The 16673-nt window shown below is 33.6% G+C and overlaps 1 protein-coding gene across 1 annotated transcript in view; it reads right to left on the reverse strand.

Moving 5' to 3' along the window:
* Positions 1–16673, reverse strand: part of LOC106475146 (putative leucine-rich repeat-containing protein DDB_G0290503) — a gene marked incomplete at its 3' end in the record, with an annotated part of 24776 nt that overhangs the window by 1771 nt on the left and 6332 nt on the right. Inside the window, exons 3-7 of the mRNA XM_013935842.2 lie at positions 16514–16567; positions 11946–12071; positions 9744–9827; positions 4702–4911; positions 610–4425 (exon numbers count right to left, since the gene is read on the reverse strand). Of these exons, the coding sequence (XP_013791296.2) occupies positions 610–4425; positions 4702–4911; positions 9744–9827; positions 11946–12071; positions 16514–16567 (4290 nt within the window). The remainder of the gene's footprint in view (positions 1–609; positions 4426–4701; positions 4912–9743; positions 9828–11945; positions 12072–16513; positions 16568–16673) is intronic.

A 16673-nucleotide genomic window follows, 5' to 3' on the forward strand; every position in this document is an offset into this window, starting at 1 on the left:
ATACTAGGCTACATTCCATCATTGTTAAATGTTTAACAATGATGGAAATGTCCTGCATTGTTCTAGAGCAGCCATCACATTAGAGTTTTGTGAATATACAAAACATTCCTTGAAGTTGAGAAAGTAACAGACAACGTTTCGAAAATAACATTTTTTTTAAGATTTAAAATAAGATTTCCTGCGTGGGTTTTCATCCAAAGATAACATTACCCGTAACTAAGGTTATATTTTGTCAATTGTTACAAGTCCATTTCTTCTTCACGTGTCTCCAGAAAACGAAACTAGCTGGATGGTTCTCAGATATTAATGGTCATTGTCAATAATCGTGAAAAAGTTTGCTAGCATTCTAAAACGTAAAGTTTCCAAAAATATTGATTTAAAAGTTTTGGAACTGTTCAAATGTAGTTGTTGATTTATAAGAAAAGTTGCCGTTGATAAACGTAGAGGTGAGAAAGAAATGCATTTAAAGTTGAAAAAATTTGATCTTTTGTCATTCCGAACTGGATCAAGCAACAGGGTAATAATTTAGAAAATTTAAAAATTTTCAAAACCTGTCTAATAAATATAAATGATTTAAACTGAATATCGAACAGTTACTATTTCTCCTACCTCTAATCTTAAGTCTGCTTCAACGCATTCCTGTTCTCTTATTTTCCAATCCTGTCTGCCACAAGTATAGAACGTTTCTTCGTTTCTCACTGGAGGTTCTTCAGATTCAGAATCCAACAGAGGGAATGGCTCACAGCTGAGAGTTATTTGTTTGTTAATATCCTGTTCAATGCGATCTTTTAACTGCTTTACGTCTTTTCGCAGTTGAATGACAGTGTCTTCTAGCTCTTTCTTTTCCTCTTCTAATTCTATTATCTTTTGGTTCAACTCCGTCTCCCGTTGCAGAAGGATTATATCAGCTTCTTCCAGAGTTTCTTTAAGGGCATTTTCCGATCTATGAATTCTGGCAAGTTCCTTTTTTAGATTTTCTCTTTCTTGCCGTAAATTTTCCAAATTCTGCGTCATGTCGTCTTTTTCCTTTAATTCATCTTTTAGTGCTTCTTGCGACTTTGCTATTCCTTTAATTTTAAGCAACAAGTTTCTCTCCGTGTTCTCCAGCTCACAAACTTTATCCTTGAGTTCACTCTCTCTAGCCTCGGCTTCCATTAGTTCCTCCAACAAGTCGCTACTCCTACGAACATCGGTTCCTCTCTGCTCGTATTTTAATGCGTTACGAAGACGACTTTCGATATCTTCCAAATGAGAGACGCGCAGTTTTAAGTTCCGTTCTGACCTTTCTAATTCGTCAATTTTTTCCTTATATCCACGTTCTAAAGATGCGACAATCTTGTCAGCACTTTCTAATGTTTCCCTGTATGCTGCTTCCTTCTTTTCCATTTCTTCGAGCCTTTGTTGAAGTAATTTTTCTCTTTCTGATACGTAAACCAATTTTCCACCCTCTTCGTTAATATCTATCTCACTTGTTGTTACGGAAGAAACGTCTTCAGTTAGCTTACCAATTTCACTTTTAAGTTCCAAAACTTGTTTCTCTAATTCTGATATTCGAAATTTATATGTTTTTTCTTTAGAATGTAGATCTTCCAAGTCAGTTTGGAGATTCAGTTCTAGCTTCTGTTTCTCTTCTTTCAATGCAGTTACAGTAATTGTCGTGCTCTCCTCCATTTCTTTTAACTTCCATTTCAACTCTGCTTCAACCAAATGATTCTCTTCTTCTAAAAGTTTCGTGGAATTTTTATACTGCTGGTTACAGAGTTCAAGTTCATTTTGTTTTGCCTCTAAATCTTTTTCTAATTTTGACTGTTTCTCACGAAGTGACGCAATTTCTTCATTAAGATTCAGTTCTTGAAGACGTAGCTCCTTTATTTCTTCTTCCAACGTTGACTCTTTAACCAAGTGTTGAGATTTTAGGAGTTTTATCTCTGATTTATGCGTTTCTTTGAGTGCTTCTAGTTGTTTTTTATTTTGCTCAACTTGTTCATCCAAGTCTTTTTGGTCATCTTGTTCAGTTTGTAAGTCTTCCAAACTACTTGCACAAACTTCTACATCACGGATTTTTTTAATCGATTCATTTTTTACTATTTCTTCTTTTTCAGGGCATTGGCTTATTTGTTTTGTGATTTCTTCTATTGTTTTCTCTAAATCCTTTATCTTAGTTCGAAGATTTGCAACCTCCTGACTATGTCTGTGTTCTAAATCTTCCAGTTCTTTAGCGTGTTCTAACTTTAGGGTTTGAAGTGTTTTCTGGATGTTTTCAACTTCTTTTTCAAGGTTCTTTTTTTCTAAATCTAGCAATGAAGCTTTTTGAAACAGTAAAGTCTTTTCTCCATTCAATGTCTGAATTGTTTCTTTAAGTATTTTTTCTTCTTGCATCCATTTCTGTTGTTGTTTATCTTTTTCTTTGTAAAGTTTCTCTCTTATCTCAAGTTCTTTTTCAAATTCGTGGTTAATTTTTTCTAGCTCCCAAAGTCTTTCTTTAAGTTTCTGTTCATTTCCTTCTAAGCTTAATAGTCTAGAAAGAATATGTTCATGTCTGTGTTCTAACTTACTACTAGTCGTCACCTCTAATTGTACAGGAAGAGAGCTTTGCATCTCTTTGTCAAAAGAGCCAACATTTTTTGTAGTTAAAAGATCATCGAGTCGAGCTGTGGCTTTGTAGTGTTTTTCTTCACTTCCTTTTTGAAATGACATTTCCCAGCTTACGTTCTCCCTCTTACAAGCTCCTACATCGTTACCTAAATCATATAATTTCTGCCAAAGAACCAGATTTAAACCATCCATCTGGTGAAGTTGTTCTCTGAGCACAGAATCTTCTGCTTCTAACGCCCTCAGCCGGACCAATAAAGCTTTTTGTTTCTCGCTCAACACCTCAGAGGATGCACAAAGTGAAGGGTGGGAAAAAACGGACTCAAGTGTGTACAGTGGATTTTTTCCTAACTCGTGGCTGCACGAACCATACTCAGTTTGAGTAGATTGATCTGACATTGATTTGGCGCAATTAACTCTATTAATATCAACCTGTACTTCTACAGAGCAAATTTCAGACGGCGTGTACCTCTGTGAGTTCACGGTGTCCAGAATTTCTGAAGAATCTGTGTTTTTTGAATACTCGGAATGCTGCTTTAATGTGGTGGGCTGTATACGAAGATTTTCTTCAGTAGCTTGATGTAACATCTGTTCAAGTCTGAAAACCTTTTTTTGAAGTTCTGTTTCAGACGATTCGAGATCTTGAATATGAACCTCATATTTCTGAACCAATGTCTCCATGTAAGTTATCTGCGAACGAAGCTCGTTCTCTGTTGCTTCTGCCACCATCAGCTGCTTACGGGCGACTTCAGAATCTCTGTTTCTATCGGATAGTTTTTCTTCTAATCTCTTCTGTTTCTCTAACAAATTCTTCAACTGCTCTTGTAACTTCTGTTCCCCACATCTGGCATCATTTTCAGATTCTTCAAGCTCTAATAATTGCTCTTGGAGTTCCTTCTTCTCCGTTTGTATTGCAACTAAATGTTTTTGTTGATCTTCAAACTTAGCTTGCTGCTTTTCCATCTCCAGTTGCCATTTCTTTATTTCTTCAGATTTACTTTGATGAGTTGTACAGTTTTCAGATAAAAGTTTACAGATCTGTGCTTCTTTTACTTTCAGTTTTTCCTGTAACTCCATAACCAAAGTCTCTGAATGCTTGAGACAATCAGACAGTTGTTTTTCTTTTTGTTGTAAACTGTCCATCTGCTGAAATCTCGACCTCATCTGTTCGAATTCCTGTGGTTTTGAGTGTTCCAAAACACGGTTTTCGCCAAAATCCAAATCCGAGGACTTGGACAAAAGATCTTCTTCAGATTCATGAAGATCAGTAAGACTACTTGGACCCGTAGAATCTCCTCGTCTACTGTCATCGCCAAGACCTTCGTCTTCACTAGTTGCAGTTCCCATGGAATCTGGCTCATCAGGGAAAACTTCATGGAGCCGATCTACATCTTTATTGGTATTAACAGAAGTACCAGACAAACTTGGCCGATGGTCAAGTTGTAAAAGGAGTTTCTCTATATCTTCTCTAGCTGACACGTAGTCTATATATAATCGAAGATTCTTCTCCACAAGTTCTTGTTCTGACTTCTCGACAGTTGTTAATCTTCCACTTAAATCATTATTTATCCTCTCATAATCATTGAGTACTTGTCTAAGATGATCGCATGATTTACATACATCCCTAAGCTTTTCTTGCAACCTCTCGTTTTGAATTTCTGGAGATGCCAGATCCTGTCTTTCTGGCAAGGCTGATAAGTTACTTTTTTGGCCATCGGTTTCACTAACTGCTTCGAGTTTTTCTAGTGCTTCTTTTAACGAGTTGTTTTCTTTCATTAGATGTTGTACTTTCTCGTGGTGCTTTTTACTTTCTTCTTCGGTATTTTCTAGTTGCTAGATAAACAAACACAAAGCTTATCAATATCATGCTTTCTAGAACGTTTGGGTACATTTTTACTAAAGCAGAAATAATTAACATCAATGATATTATAGCTAATATAGCCTGCCTGACAAACTGTTTTAAAATACAACTTAAAGATACAAATAAGTTTAAGATCCAAATAAATCTAATTATATATCAACAAGTGTGAAAATCAGGACGGTAAATGCGCAGTTCGTTTAATTACTTTTCACATGAATTCAAGTTCACAAAAACTTTCAATACTCAACTGTTTTAAGACTATTAATGTGTTCTATGTGTTCCTTTAAAAGGGCAGCTTGAGCGTCCTGACCTCTAGTGGCAATAGCTAATTGAGACTGTAAATCTTTAAAGGCGTTTCTAAGATGCCCCACACACTGTTGGTTCATCTCCTCCATCTGATTCAAAGTAGCTTCCCGTTTCTGGACCTCTTCCAGCTCTTCTTGTGTGCTAGTGAGTATCTGAAAGGTTCCAAAAATTATCAAATTAATTTCCTTCTATAGAATAAATTTTATATTAACAGCCTCAACAAAGCCTGAGCGAGTTTCAGAGTTTTAAAGATATCAAATGTTCTTATGTGTATAAATTACGTAATCAATGGTGTGAACTATACAATAGCTAAATCATAGTACAATATTTTATCCACAATTAAATGTTTTACGTGACAAACATTTTCTTTCATTTATAAAAATTTTGGGGGTCCAAGAAATGTTAGAAACTTTTTAGGGTTAGTTTCCAGAAAACTTATACGTTACTTTGTTCAAATGAAGACTATCTCAGGTCTAAAAATTTAAGGTTCCAAAAACTTCAGTTCCATTCCTTGTTCTATACTTCTTAATCATTTAGTTAGAGACAAAAATTTTACTTAAAGCTTTTTTACAATATGATTTCACATGTTCAAAGATAAATTTACGAAAAAAAAGACTAAAATCCAAATATTAGTTTAAACTTAAGATTATTAATAAAGAAACTGCTAGAGAAAAATGTTTTCTCTCTTAATTTAATAATTAAGTCTACACTACGTTTCTTTTAGAGAAATTCACAAGAAAATATATCTTTTAGAAAGCAACTATGTTAAACCTTTAAGAAATGACGATTCATCACAAGATCAGCACAATATAAATTACTATGGTTCATTAGGATTCATCACAAAATAAGCACAATATAAATTACCATGGTTCATGACGATTGATCACAAGATCAGCACAATATAAATTACCATGGTTCATGAAGATTCATTACAAAATCAACACAATATAAATTACAATGGTTCATGACGATTCATCACAAGATCAGCACAATATAAATTACCATGGTTCATGAACATTCATTACAAAATCAACACAATATAAATTACCATGGTTCATTACGATTCATCACAAAATCAGCACAATATAAATTACCATGGTTCATGAAGGTTCATTACAAAATCAACACAATATAAATTACCATGGTTCATGAAGATTCATTACATAATCAGCACAATGTAAATTACCATGGTTCATGACGATTCATCACAAAATCAGCGCAATATAAATGATCATAGTTCATGACGATTTATTACAAAATCAGCACAATATAAATTACCATGGTTCATGACGATTCATCACAAAATCAGCACAATATAAATTACTATGGTTCATTACGATTCATCACAAAATCAGCACAATATAAATTACCTTGAGTCTGTAAAACTTCAATTAAAGCAGCGAATAAACACTACTGAAAATCGGGGGGAACCTTGAGTCTGTAAAACTTCAATTAAAGCAGCGAATAAACACTACTGAAAATCAGGGGGAACCTTCAGTCTGTAAAACTTCAATTAAAGCAGCGAATATATTTGTTCGAATACTTCAGATTCTTAATCACTGATTATTAAAATACAAAATTAAATATTAAAATAATCGCCAGAATTAGGAATATGCAAGAAATAATGAAGAAAAGCAACAATACTGTACAAATTGGTAGAGGGTGAGCGTGGTCCAGTGGATCCGAGGTTTGTACCTCGTTATTGCTAAAAAAATAAATCGCTCTTCGCACTTTGGGGCTGTGGGTGCGTTATAAAAGTGACAATCAAATCTCTCCACTCGATCAGAGTAGCTCAGGAGCTGGTAGAGGGTGGTGTTGACTAGCTGCTCGCCCTCTAGCCTATTACTTCAAAATTAGAGGTAGAACTGTACTTAAACAACCAGAGAGTCTCTTCTGTCGTTTTTCTTGGAAAGCCGCGAGTTACAATTAAGGAAAATGGGTTAAAGAATCTTAGCCACGTATAAAATACTATTTTAATATCAACTGTGAACCAATTAGCCACGTATAAAATACTATTTTAATATCAACTGTGAACCAATTAGCCACGTATAAAATATTATTTTAATATCAACTGTGAACCAATTAGCCACGTATAAAATATTATTTTAATATCAACTGTGAACCAATTAGCCACGTATAAAATCGAAACTACTATCAACTGTGAACCAATTAGCCACATATAAAATCGAAACTACTATCAACTGTGAACCAATTAGCCACGTATAATATTAAAACTACTATTTTAATATGAACTGAGAACCAATTAGCCACGTATAAAATTAAAACTACTATTTTAATATGAACTGAGAACCAATTAGCCACGTATAAGATTAAAACTACTAGTTTAATATCAACTGTGAACCAATTAGCCACGTATAAGATTAAAACTACTATTTTAATATCAACTGAGAACCAATTAGCTACGTATAAAATTAAATCTACTATTTTAATATCAACTGTGAACCAATTAGCCACGTATAAAATATTATTTTAATATCAACTGTGAACCAATTAGCCACGTATAAAATCGAAACTACTATCATCTGTGAACCAATTAGCCACATATAAATACTATTTTAATATCAACTGTGAACCACTTAGCCACATATAAAATACTATTTTAATATCAACTGTGAACCAATTAGCCACGTATAAAATCGAAACTACTATTTTCATATCAACTGTGAACCACTTAGCCACGTATAAAATTAAAACTACTATGGCTAATTGGTTCACAGTTGATATTAAAATAGTATTTTATACGTGGCTAATTGGTTCACAGTTGATATTAAAATAGTATTTTATACGTGGCTAATTGGTTCACAGTTGATATTAAAACCGTATAAAATATCATTTTAATATCAACTGTGAACCAATTAGCCACGTATAAAATACTATTTTAATATCAACTGTGAACCAATTAGCCACCTATAAAATATTATTTTAATATCAACTATGAACCAATTAGCCACGTATAAAATTAAAACTACTATTTTAATATCAACTGTGAACCAATTATCCACGTATAAAATACTATTTTAATATCAACTGTGACCCAATTATCCACGTATAAAATACTATTTTAATATCAACTGTGAACCAATTATCCACGTATAAGATACTATTTTAATATCAACTGTGAACCAATTAGCCACATATAAAATCGAATCTACTATTTTAATATCAAATGTGAACCAATTAGCTACATATAAAATACTATTTTAATATCGACTGTGAACCAGTTAGCCACGTATAAAATTAAAACTACTAGTTTAATATCAACTGTGAACCAATTAGCCACGTATAAAATTAAAACTACTATTTTTAATATCACAATTAGCCAAGTATAAAATTAAATCTACTATTTTAATATCAACTGTGAACCAATTAGCCACGTATAAAATACTATTTACATATCAACTGTGAACCAATTAGCCACGTATAAAATTAAAACTACTATTTTAATATGAACTGAGAACCAATTAGCCACGTATAAAATTAAAACTACTATTTTAATATCAACTATGAACCAATTAGCCAAATATAAAATCGAAACTACTATTTCAATATCAACTGTGAACCAATTAGCCACGTATTAAATACTATTTTAATATCAACTGTGAACCACTTAGCCACATATAAAATCGAAACTACTATTTTAATGTTAACTGTGAACCAATTAGCCACGTATAAAATTAAAACTACTATTTCAATATCAACTGTGAACCAATTAGCCACGTATAAAATCGAAACTACTATTTTAATATCAACTGTGAATCAATTAGCCACGTATAAAATATTATTTTAATATCAATTGTGAACCAATTAGCCACGTATAAAATTGAAACTACTATCAACTGTGAACCGACAATTCGTTTCTTAGCTAAAAACATTCTGCCAAAATACTAATTTTCTTTCTGAGTTGTGTACCAGTACATATGAAAGCTAGGGGCGTTATACAATGGTTAAACTACGCAATACGAAACTAAATGCTTATAATCATGCACGAGAGTGAAGCTGAAACTAAACATCTAGCGTTTTTTCTGACGAAATATTACACTTTGAAAACTAGTTACTAAGCGCTTTTCCTAACGAAACATCCTGTCTCGAAATATTAACATCAATAGCTTGTCCTAACAAATTCAGCTCCCCTTCTAAATTAAACACAAAGTACATATCCTAACAAAACGAGCCATCTTGTAAACTCAACACAAAGTGCATTTTCTAACAAAACGATCAATCTTGAAATCGAAACATAGATACAGCTCCTAATAAAGCGATCCACCTTGAAATCTAAACTCGAAGTACATCTCCTAACAAAACGAGCCATCTTGAAAACTCAACACAAAGTGCATTTTCTAACAAAACGATCCATCTTGAAATCAAAACATAGATACAGCTCCTAATAAAGCGATCCACCTTGAAATCTAAACTCGAAGTACATCTCCTAACGAAATGTCCCATCTTGTTCATTTTAACTTCACCGTCTGTAATTTAGAACTGACGCTCAGTGAAGGTTTTTTAACGTCTGGGGTACATTTATGTGTTTCTTTTCTTATGTCTCTGTTTCAGCTTTTAACCCGACTTCAGATTTATAATGCTTTGTAAATAATTGCTTTGATTTTTATCTTCTAACCTGTATCGTTGCTTGTATACATTTACAGATCCTATTACATTCGATATTATAATTTATTCTTGCTATTTTGATTTTAGAATTGTTAGTTGACGAACATGAAACGTTTATGGAACTTCGTGTAATTTAATTATCGAAAATATGCTATAATTTAAACTTAGCTGAAACTTTCAGTTTTACAGAATTTATTCTTCACATTAGTAGCCCCCCAGTGGCATAGCGGTATGTCTGCGGACTTACTATGCTAGAAACTGGGTTTTGATACCCGTGGTGGGCAGAGCACAGATAGCCCATTGTGTGTAGTGTTGTGCTTAATTCCAAACAAACAAAATCACGGTAGTAAATATTAACCTTTTGGGTTTCTTCCAGCTGTATTTTACACCTTTCGTAGTCTTCAATGAGGTCCTCTGGAGGGCGAATTGTAAACAGCTGTTTCTGAAACGTGGTGAAGTACTAATTAGTAGACAATTAACAAGAATTTATATTATTTCCATAAATTTCATATGTTGATGACAGATATCATTACCATTAGGAAAATATTAACAATATAAAAGATATGACTGATAATATTTAAAAAAAAGACAAATATATATACGATGAGTGTTTTCAAAATTAATTTAAGCTTTGTAAGAAACCGCTTACAATATTATAATCCAAACTAGAGTTTGATAAAAACTCATGAATACTAAGGATAACAAGTCGTTTTTGGTTTTAGGTTCGTGACACTATCTCGTTCCTTGAACAACACAACAGGTATTTAGGTTCGTGACACTATCTCGTTCCTTGAACAACACAACAGGTATTTAGGTTCGTGATACTATCTCGTTCCTTGAACAACACAACAGGTATTTAGGTTCGTGATACTATCTCGTTCCTTGAACAACACAACAAGTATTTAGGTCCGTGACGTTGTGTTGTTCAAGGAACGAGATGGTGGGTATTTATGTTCGTGACACCATCTCGTTCTTTGAACAACACAACGGCTATTTATGTTCGTGACACCATCTCGTTCCTTGAACAACACAACAGGTATTTAGGTTCGTGACACTATCTCGTTCCTTGAACAACACAACAAGTATTTTGGTTCGCGACACAATCTCGTTCCCTGAACAACACAACAAGTATTTAGGTTCGTGACACTATCCCGTTCCTTGAACAACACAACAAGTAATTAGGTTCGTGACACTATCCCGTTCCTTGAACAACACAACAAGTATTTAGGTTCGTGACACTATCTCGTTCCTTCTCACGATAACGAAAATGGTACTAGAATCTTCCACAGGCCTGCTAACACAACAGGTTAGGCTAAACACAAGAGTAAATGAAGCAAGCTAAAGAAGCATTTAAAGTCTTACACAGCTTTATACTACGCTAAACAGGTGAAGCATAATAAACCTTTGTAACTCATGCCGCCAGAGCCAGAACAGGTGAAGCATAATAAACCTTTGTAACTCATGCCGCCAGAGCCAGAACAGGTGAAGCATAATAAACCTTTGTAACTCATGCCGCCAGAGCCAGAACAGGTGAAGCATAATAAACCTTTGTAACTCATGCCGCCAGAGCCAGAACAGGTGAAGCATAATAAACCTCATGCCGCCAGAGCCAGAACAGGTGAAGCATAATAAACCTTTGTAACTCATGTCGCCAGAGCCAGGGTGCAGCCAGGTAGAACCAGAAAAATGAAAGATCAAAGTTAGAAATGTATTTTTAAAAAAGGAAATTTAATTACTAATGGTATTCTCTAAAATAGGTCGACCTCCTTTCTTGACAACAACCTTGACATATTTTTTTGGAAGAAAAGTAAACCAGATTCAATATAAACACACACACTAACACACACACACATATATATATACGTGTATACATATATATATATATATATGAATAAATGAGAAGTTAGATCAGGAGATTGAAATTCGTGATTTTGCTAAAATGGCGGGTGCTATAGTAATTATACTACCAAATTCCAGAATTCCCCTTCATTGGTTGTTAAAGTCGATATTTAAAAGGATTCTTGGTCGACTTATAAAGTTCAGAACCCGTTTATTTGTTACTGATGTGCCAATTTTAAATGGTAGCAAAGTTGACTAAATACTGATTGCCAGATAGTCACGTGCTCGAATTCTTCCTGATCTCATGTTTTCAATTCTTCACACAAATTGTATCAGTGTTGTCACAGAGGAATATAGATATATACACCCTGTGTTTTCAAACTGAAAACTGTTTCCAGTTCTATGTATGTTCTATATATATATTTATATGTATGTATAAACAGTTTGCCCCTGAAGAAGAAAGGTCGGGTTATAAGGTTTTTATTATTTTGTATCAAGACATATTGAACCTACGTGTTTTTCTGACATCATGAATATGTATATATAACGTGTGTTATCATACGGAAAACCATTTAAAGTTCTGAACACCAAACACGAAAGCTTGAAACGTTGTTAAATATCAAACTGTCCTCCAGCCGTATACAACACTAATATATTCGCCTTTACCTTGCACAAACAGGCCGTTAGATTTCACAAACCGCTGAATATTTTACTAACTAACCTTTTCCCCTTCCAAATCGTTTATTTTCTCCTCCAAAGCTGCAACCGTTTCCTTCATATGTGTATGGCATGTCTCCAGGAAGCCAATGGTCTGAGCTAACACTGACCTTTCGTCGGAAGAGAACATCTGGACGAAATTCAAATAGAAAAATTAAAACTTTTTAATATTCCGAAAATGAATACCATCAGTAGCATTTACCAGTTTTTAGTCAATAGTTAAGGAAGATGTCGAAAATGTACCTCACCCTCCCAGGTCCTCAACGACATAAAACCCGGTGGCAAACATGGGAACATCCCGAAAAGATCTATATCCAAATCAAGGTCAAGATTAACATATTTGTATTAAACCCAACCCTATACTAAAATATTTGTACTAAACTATTTAAACCCGACTCTATACTAATAAATTTGTACTAAACTATCTAAACACGACCTATACTAAAATAATTGTACTAAACTATCTAAACCCGACTCTATACTAAAATATTTGTACTAAACTCTCTAAACCCGACTCTATACTAAAATATTTGTACTAAACTCTCTAAACCCGACTCTATACTAAAACATTTGTACTAAACTCTCGAAACCCGACTCTATATTAAAATATTTGTACTAAACTCTCGAAACCCGTCCTATATTAAAATATTTTTATTAAACTCTCTAAACCCGACCCTATATTAAAATATTTGTACTAAACTCTCTACACCCGACTCTGTACTAAAATAATTGTACTAAACTCTCTACATCCATGTACTGAATTCTCTAAACCAGACCCAGTACATGTATGTTAATATACTGGTTTAGAGAGTTCACCTTAACATACCTTTAGTTAATTTCGTAAAACCGATCCTATGATAAAAGTAAAGAGCACATACTGTACGAAAATCATTATTAATGCATTTGTTATAGTTTACTAGAAAATTAATATTTTTATTTGTTTTATAAATACTAAGCATTTACTTTGTGTGAATACAATTATAATTTCATCTTAGCTAGAGATATTTGTAGGTGCAAAGTCGAATTCGTCCCCACTTACAAAAGGCATTTCTGATTTGTATCACTTTGTTCGATTTCATATTGGAGAAGTTTAGGTAGGATCAGTACGTTGATTTTATATACTACTGTACTATTTAAGTTGTAATAAAAAATACATGTTGACGAAAAGTTGTGGAATCTGTATCGCGGTCAGAAAAAGGACTCTTAAAATTGACAATTTGCAAGTGTAACTTGCCACAACTATAATCAAGACAAGTTTAGGTACTATCGCACAAAAACTTAGTTATTTTAACACAAATTCAAGACACGTTTAGGTACTATCACACAAAACTTAGTTATTGTAACACAAATTCAAGACACGTTTAGGTACTATCGCACAAAACTTCGTTATTTTAACACAAATTCAAGACACGTTTAGGTACCATCGCACAAAAACTTCGTTATTTTAACACAAATTCAAGACACGTTTAGGTACTATCACACAAAACTTAGTTATTGTAACACAAATTCAATACACGTTTAGGTACCATCACACAAAAACGTCGTTATTTTAACACAAATTCAAGACACGTTTAGGTACTATCACACAAAACTTAGTTATTTTAACACAAATTCAAGACAGGTTTAGGTACCATCACACAAAAACTTAGTTATTTGAACACAAATTCAAGACACGTTTAGGTACCATCGCACAAAAACTTAGTTATTTGAACACAAATTCAAGACAGGTTTAAGTACTAACACACAAAAACTTAGTTATTTTAACACACATTATATTTAATATATGGTGAACTTTCAGCTTTTAAATTTACATTGTATTATGTTTGAATTTTTGCTGAAACTAGGATAATAAATATAGACTTCCAAGAAGTTTCTAAGAAACGTTACTTTCGCGAATCGTTTTTGTAAAAATCAAGTAAAGTTACAAGGTAACGTTTCATTAAATATACGTTTATGTTTAAGAAACTGTAACAGTTTTTTTATGAAACCGGAATCCTTTGAGGCGTCTGATATGACGTTAACAGTTAGTTGATCTGTATTACTGCACAAGTTGTCCTGTGTCTCACAAATGCACATTTCATGTATATTTTAAATAACGCCTTCGACATGTAAATGTATCAGAGTGACTTAGTGATTGGTTTGTCACAAGTTCAACTACAGCCTTAGGTGCAGATGGAAGCAGAGCTGAAACTGGAACATAATTCTTACTTTCTACCCATATTTATAGTTCAGGTAGCTCTATTTCTCCTGATGAAGACTTCCTCCTGTAGGTGGCAGTTTCTCTGCTTTGGTCTGTTTCTTTGCAAAAGGTTTCCAGAGGGAACCATGCACATTACTGCCAAGCCTGTTGGATAAAATCTGTAAACAAGAAACTTACCAGTTTGTAATAGACAGCACTAGAAGTTATCTCGTCTCTCCCCAGTTATATCACGTAATCACCCAAACCACTGAAAACTTTCCAGCATGTAAGATTTTCTTTTCTGGAGAATTTTTCAGTCTGACCTCATCCTCTCGTTTCTCTGGCAGCAGTTAAGGCATTTGTTTTAGTCACCAAGAGCCACCTTTGACGTTTCCTTGTACAGTCATTTGGTGATAAAGATATTCCAAGAATTTCCATTATAAAGACATTTTATTGCATGTTTCTTTGCTGCATGAAGAATCAATTTTGTGTTTTACTACTTCATGTCTACATCTATCCCATTTCAATAATTCTTTATCCTATTAATTCCAGTGTTAAGTACGATGTTATCAGAACGATTTTGAATATAAAAATCAGCAAGTCACGTGACAGTTACAACAGCCATTGAAAACTGATCACTTTTGAGAAGGGAATGTAACAGCCTTTTCCGACGAAAAATGTTCATGCACTCAGATCATAAAGATGTATTCAGATTAGGGATTTAGAATTTCCAAGACGGGGATATCCTTTGTACTTAATGGTATTGATAAACATAGCAATATGGATCAACTTGGGGTACCTGGACCATCCAGAAAAAGAACTGCATCAAGTTGCATCCCAGCTATAGTAAACAAAGTGCGAAATCTTATAACAGGTAATAATTCACGAACACAAAGCTCCATGACATAAACCGTCAACGTGCCCCGGGCAACAGTACAAAACATAATCAAGAAGAATATCTGGCTAGGAAAGCAACACAAGTCATGTGTACACAAGTTGCTTCTACGACATTGCCGTTCAAACGTCGCATGGCTCAAGCAGCTGGAGTATGAAACAGGTATTCATAATATTATATTCAAAGACATACTAGTCATGTTACATACAGATTTTTGTACTATCGAACTGTTACAAGGACCACTCGAAAACTGAAGTTCTTGTACTAGATGGCTTATGGAAAGCACACATGGAGAGGAGTGTGCTCTGAATATGAGAACTTCATAACGGAGCCTTTTCCAATATAAACTACGCAGCAGAGGTATTAATAAGGTATACAGTCGTGATACATAGTATGACAGAACATAGCGATATAGACTGTAACGACAGGAGAAACTCGAAAATCGTTTTAATATAACAAACGCAACCTATGTAGCTAATTATTATATCTCTATTCTAGCTGACAATACTTGGTATCATTTCAACTAGCTAGATGACCTACATCTATTTCATTTCACGGTATTTTATCTTGATAGACAACAGCATCAGTTTTTTTGCTATATAAACTATCGGTTCATTCTTCAATTTGATGTGTACCAGAAGATTTATTTTCATCATTAAATCTCCAATTCGAGTTTCTTCCATCAATAAAGATTCTTTCTGGCCTAAGCGACGTTCATTTCATTCTTACCTTATCAATTATAGCTTACAATTAGGTTCTACTCGATGATATTTGTTGGGTACAACTGTTCAATTCTCTATGTTCGTAACATCTCACGAGTCAACTACAAGAATGTTAGAGCGTGATTGGTCTAAAAACCAAACTACCCACCCTCCTTTCTCTGTTCTAGGGTAAAGTTAAACCTAGAAATACATATTAAAACTGTGTAATTCCTGACATCTGATTAAATCGTATTTATTCTCAGTGGTACCAGTATGTAAAGTTGAATACAATATTCTTGGAATAATGTATTTTAGGTTATAATGTGGAAGTTTATAATGGAAATCACGTGTTTTGACATTCAGTATCTCTGCTATAAGTGGTTAAAAATGAATCAAAGAGTTACTGGGATTCTATTGAAGAAATCCATCTGTGATGCTAAAGATAAACATACAGATCCCAGTGGATCAAATACCATCATATAAGCTACAGCACTATCAGGTAACATTTCGTTTCTAATCTCAAACTCGGGATTTATACGACTTATTATCTCACCTTTTAACTACAAAACGAATAACATGTTATACAATCTTTACACCAGAATTTAGATAATTATTAACTCTAAACAAGTTAACTTATTTCGTTTAAAAGGTTTTTAGGCTTAGAAAAAAAATGTCTTGTTTATTTCAGCCTAATTATCTACCTTTCAATAATTTTATGAATTTTTATCTTTGTATCAACAGTGTGTCTAACTCTTTTTAGTACCACTAAAACAGAGAAAAACAAAACTGAAACCTACCCCTTTATAATATACATTCTTTAGTTTTTCGCTCAGTTCGTTAAATGTTTCTGCCTGCAATAAAGATAGGAAAGATTACAAAAAATTAAGCAAACATTTTTGTACAATAAATAAAAAACCATGTTTATTTTTAACAGTTAGAAAGTATAGTTAGTTGTAT

This window comes from Limulus polyphemus, unplaced genomic scaffold (assembly GCF_000517525.1).
Source record: "Limulus polyphemus unplaced genomic scaffold, Limulus_polyphemus-2.1.2 Scaffold8144, whole genome shotgun sequence".
In the NCBI taxonomy this organism is placed as follows: Eukaryota; Metazoa; Arthropoda; class Merostomata; order Xiphosura; family Limulidae; genus Limulus; species Limulus polyphemus.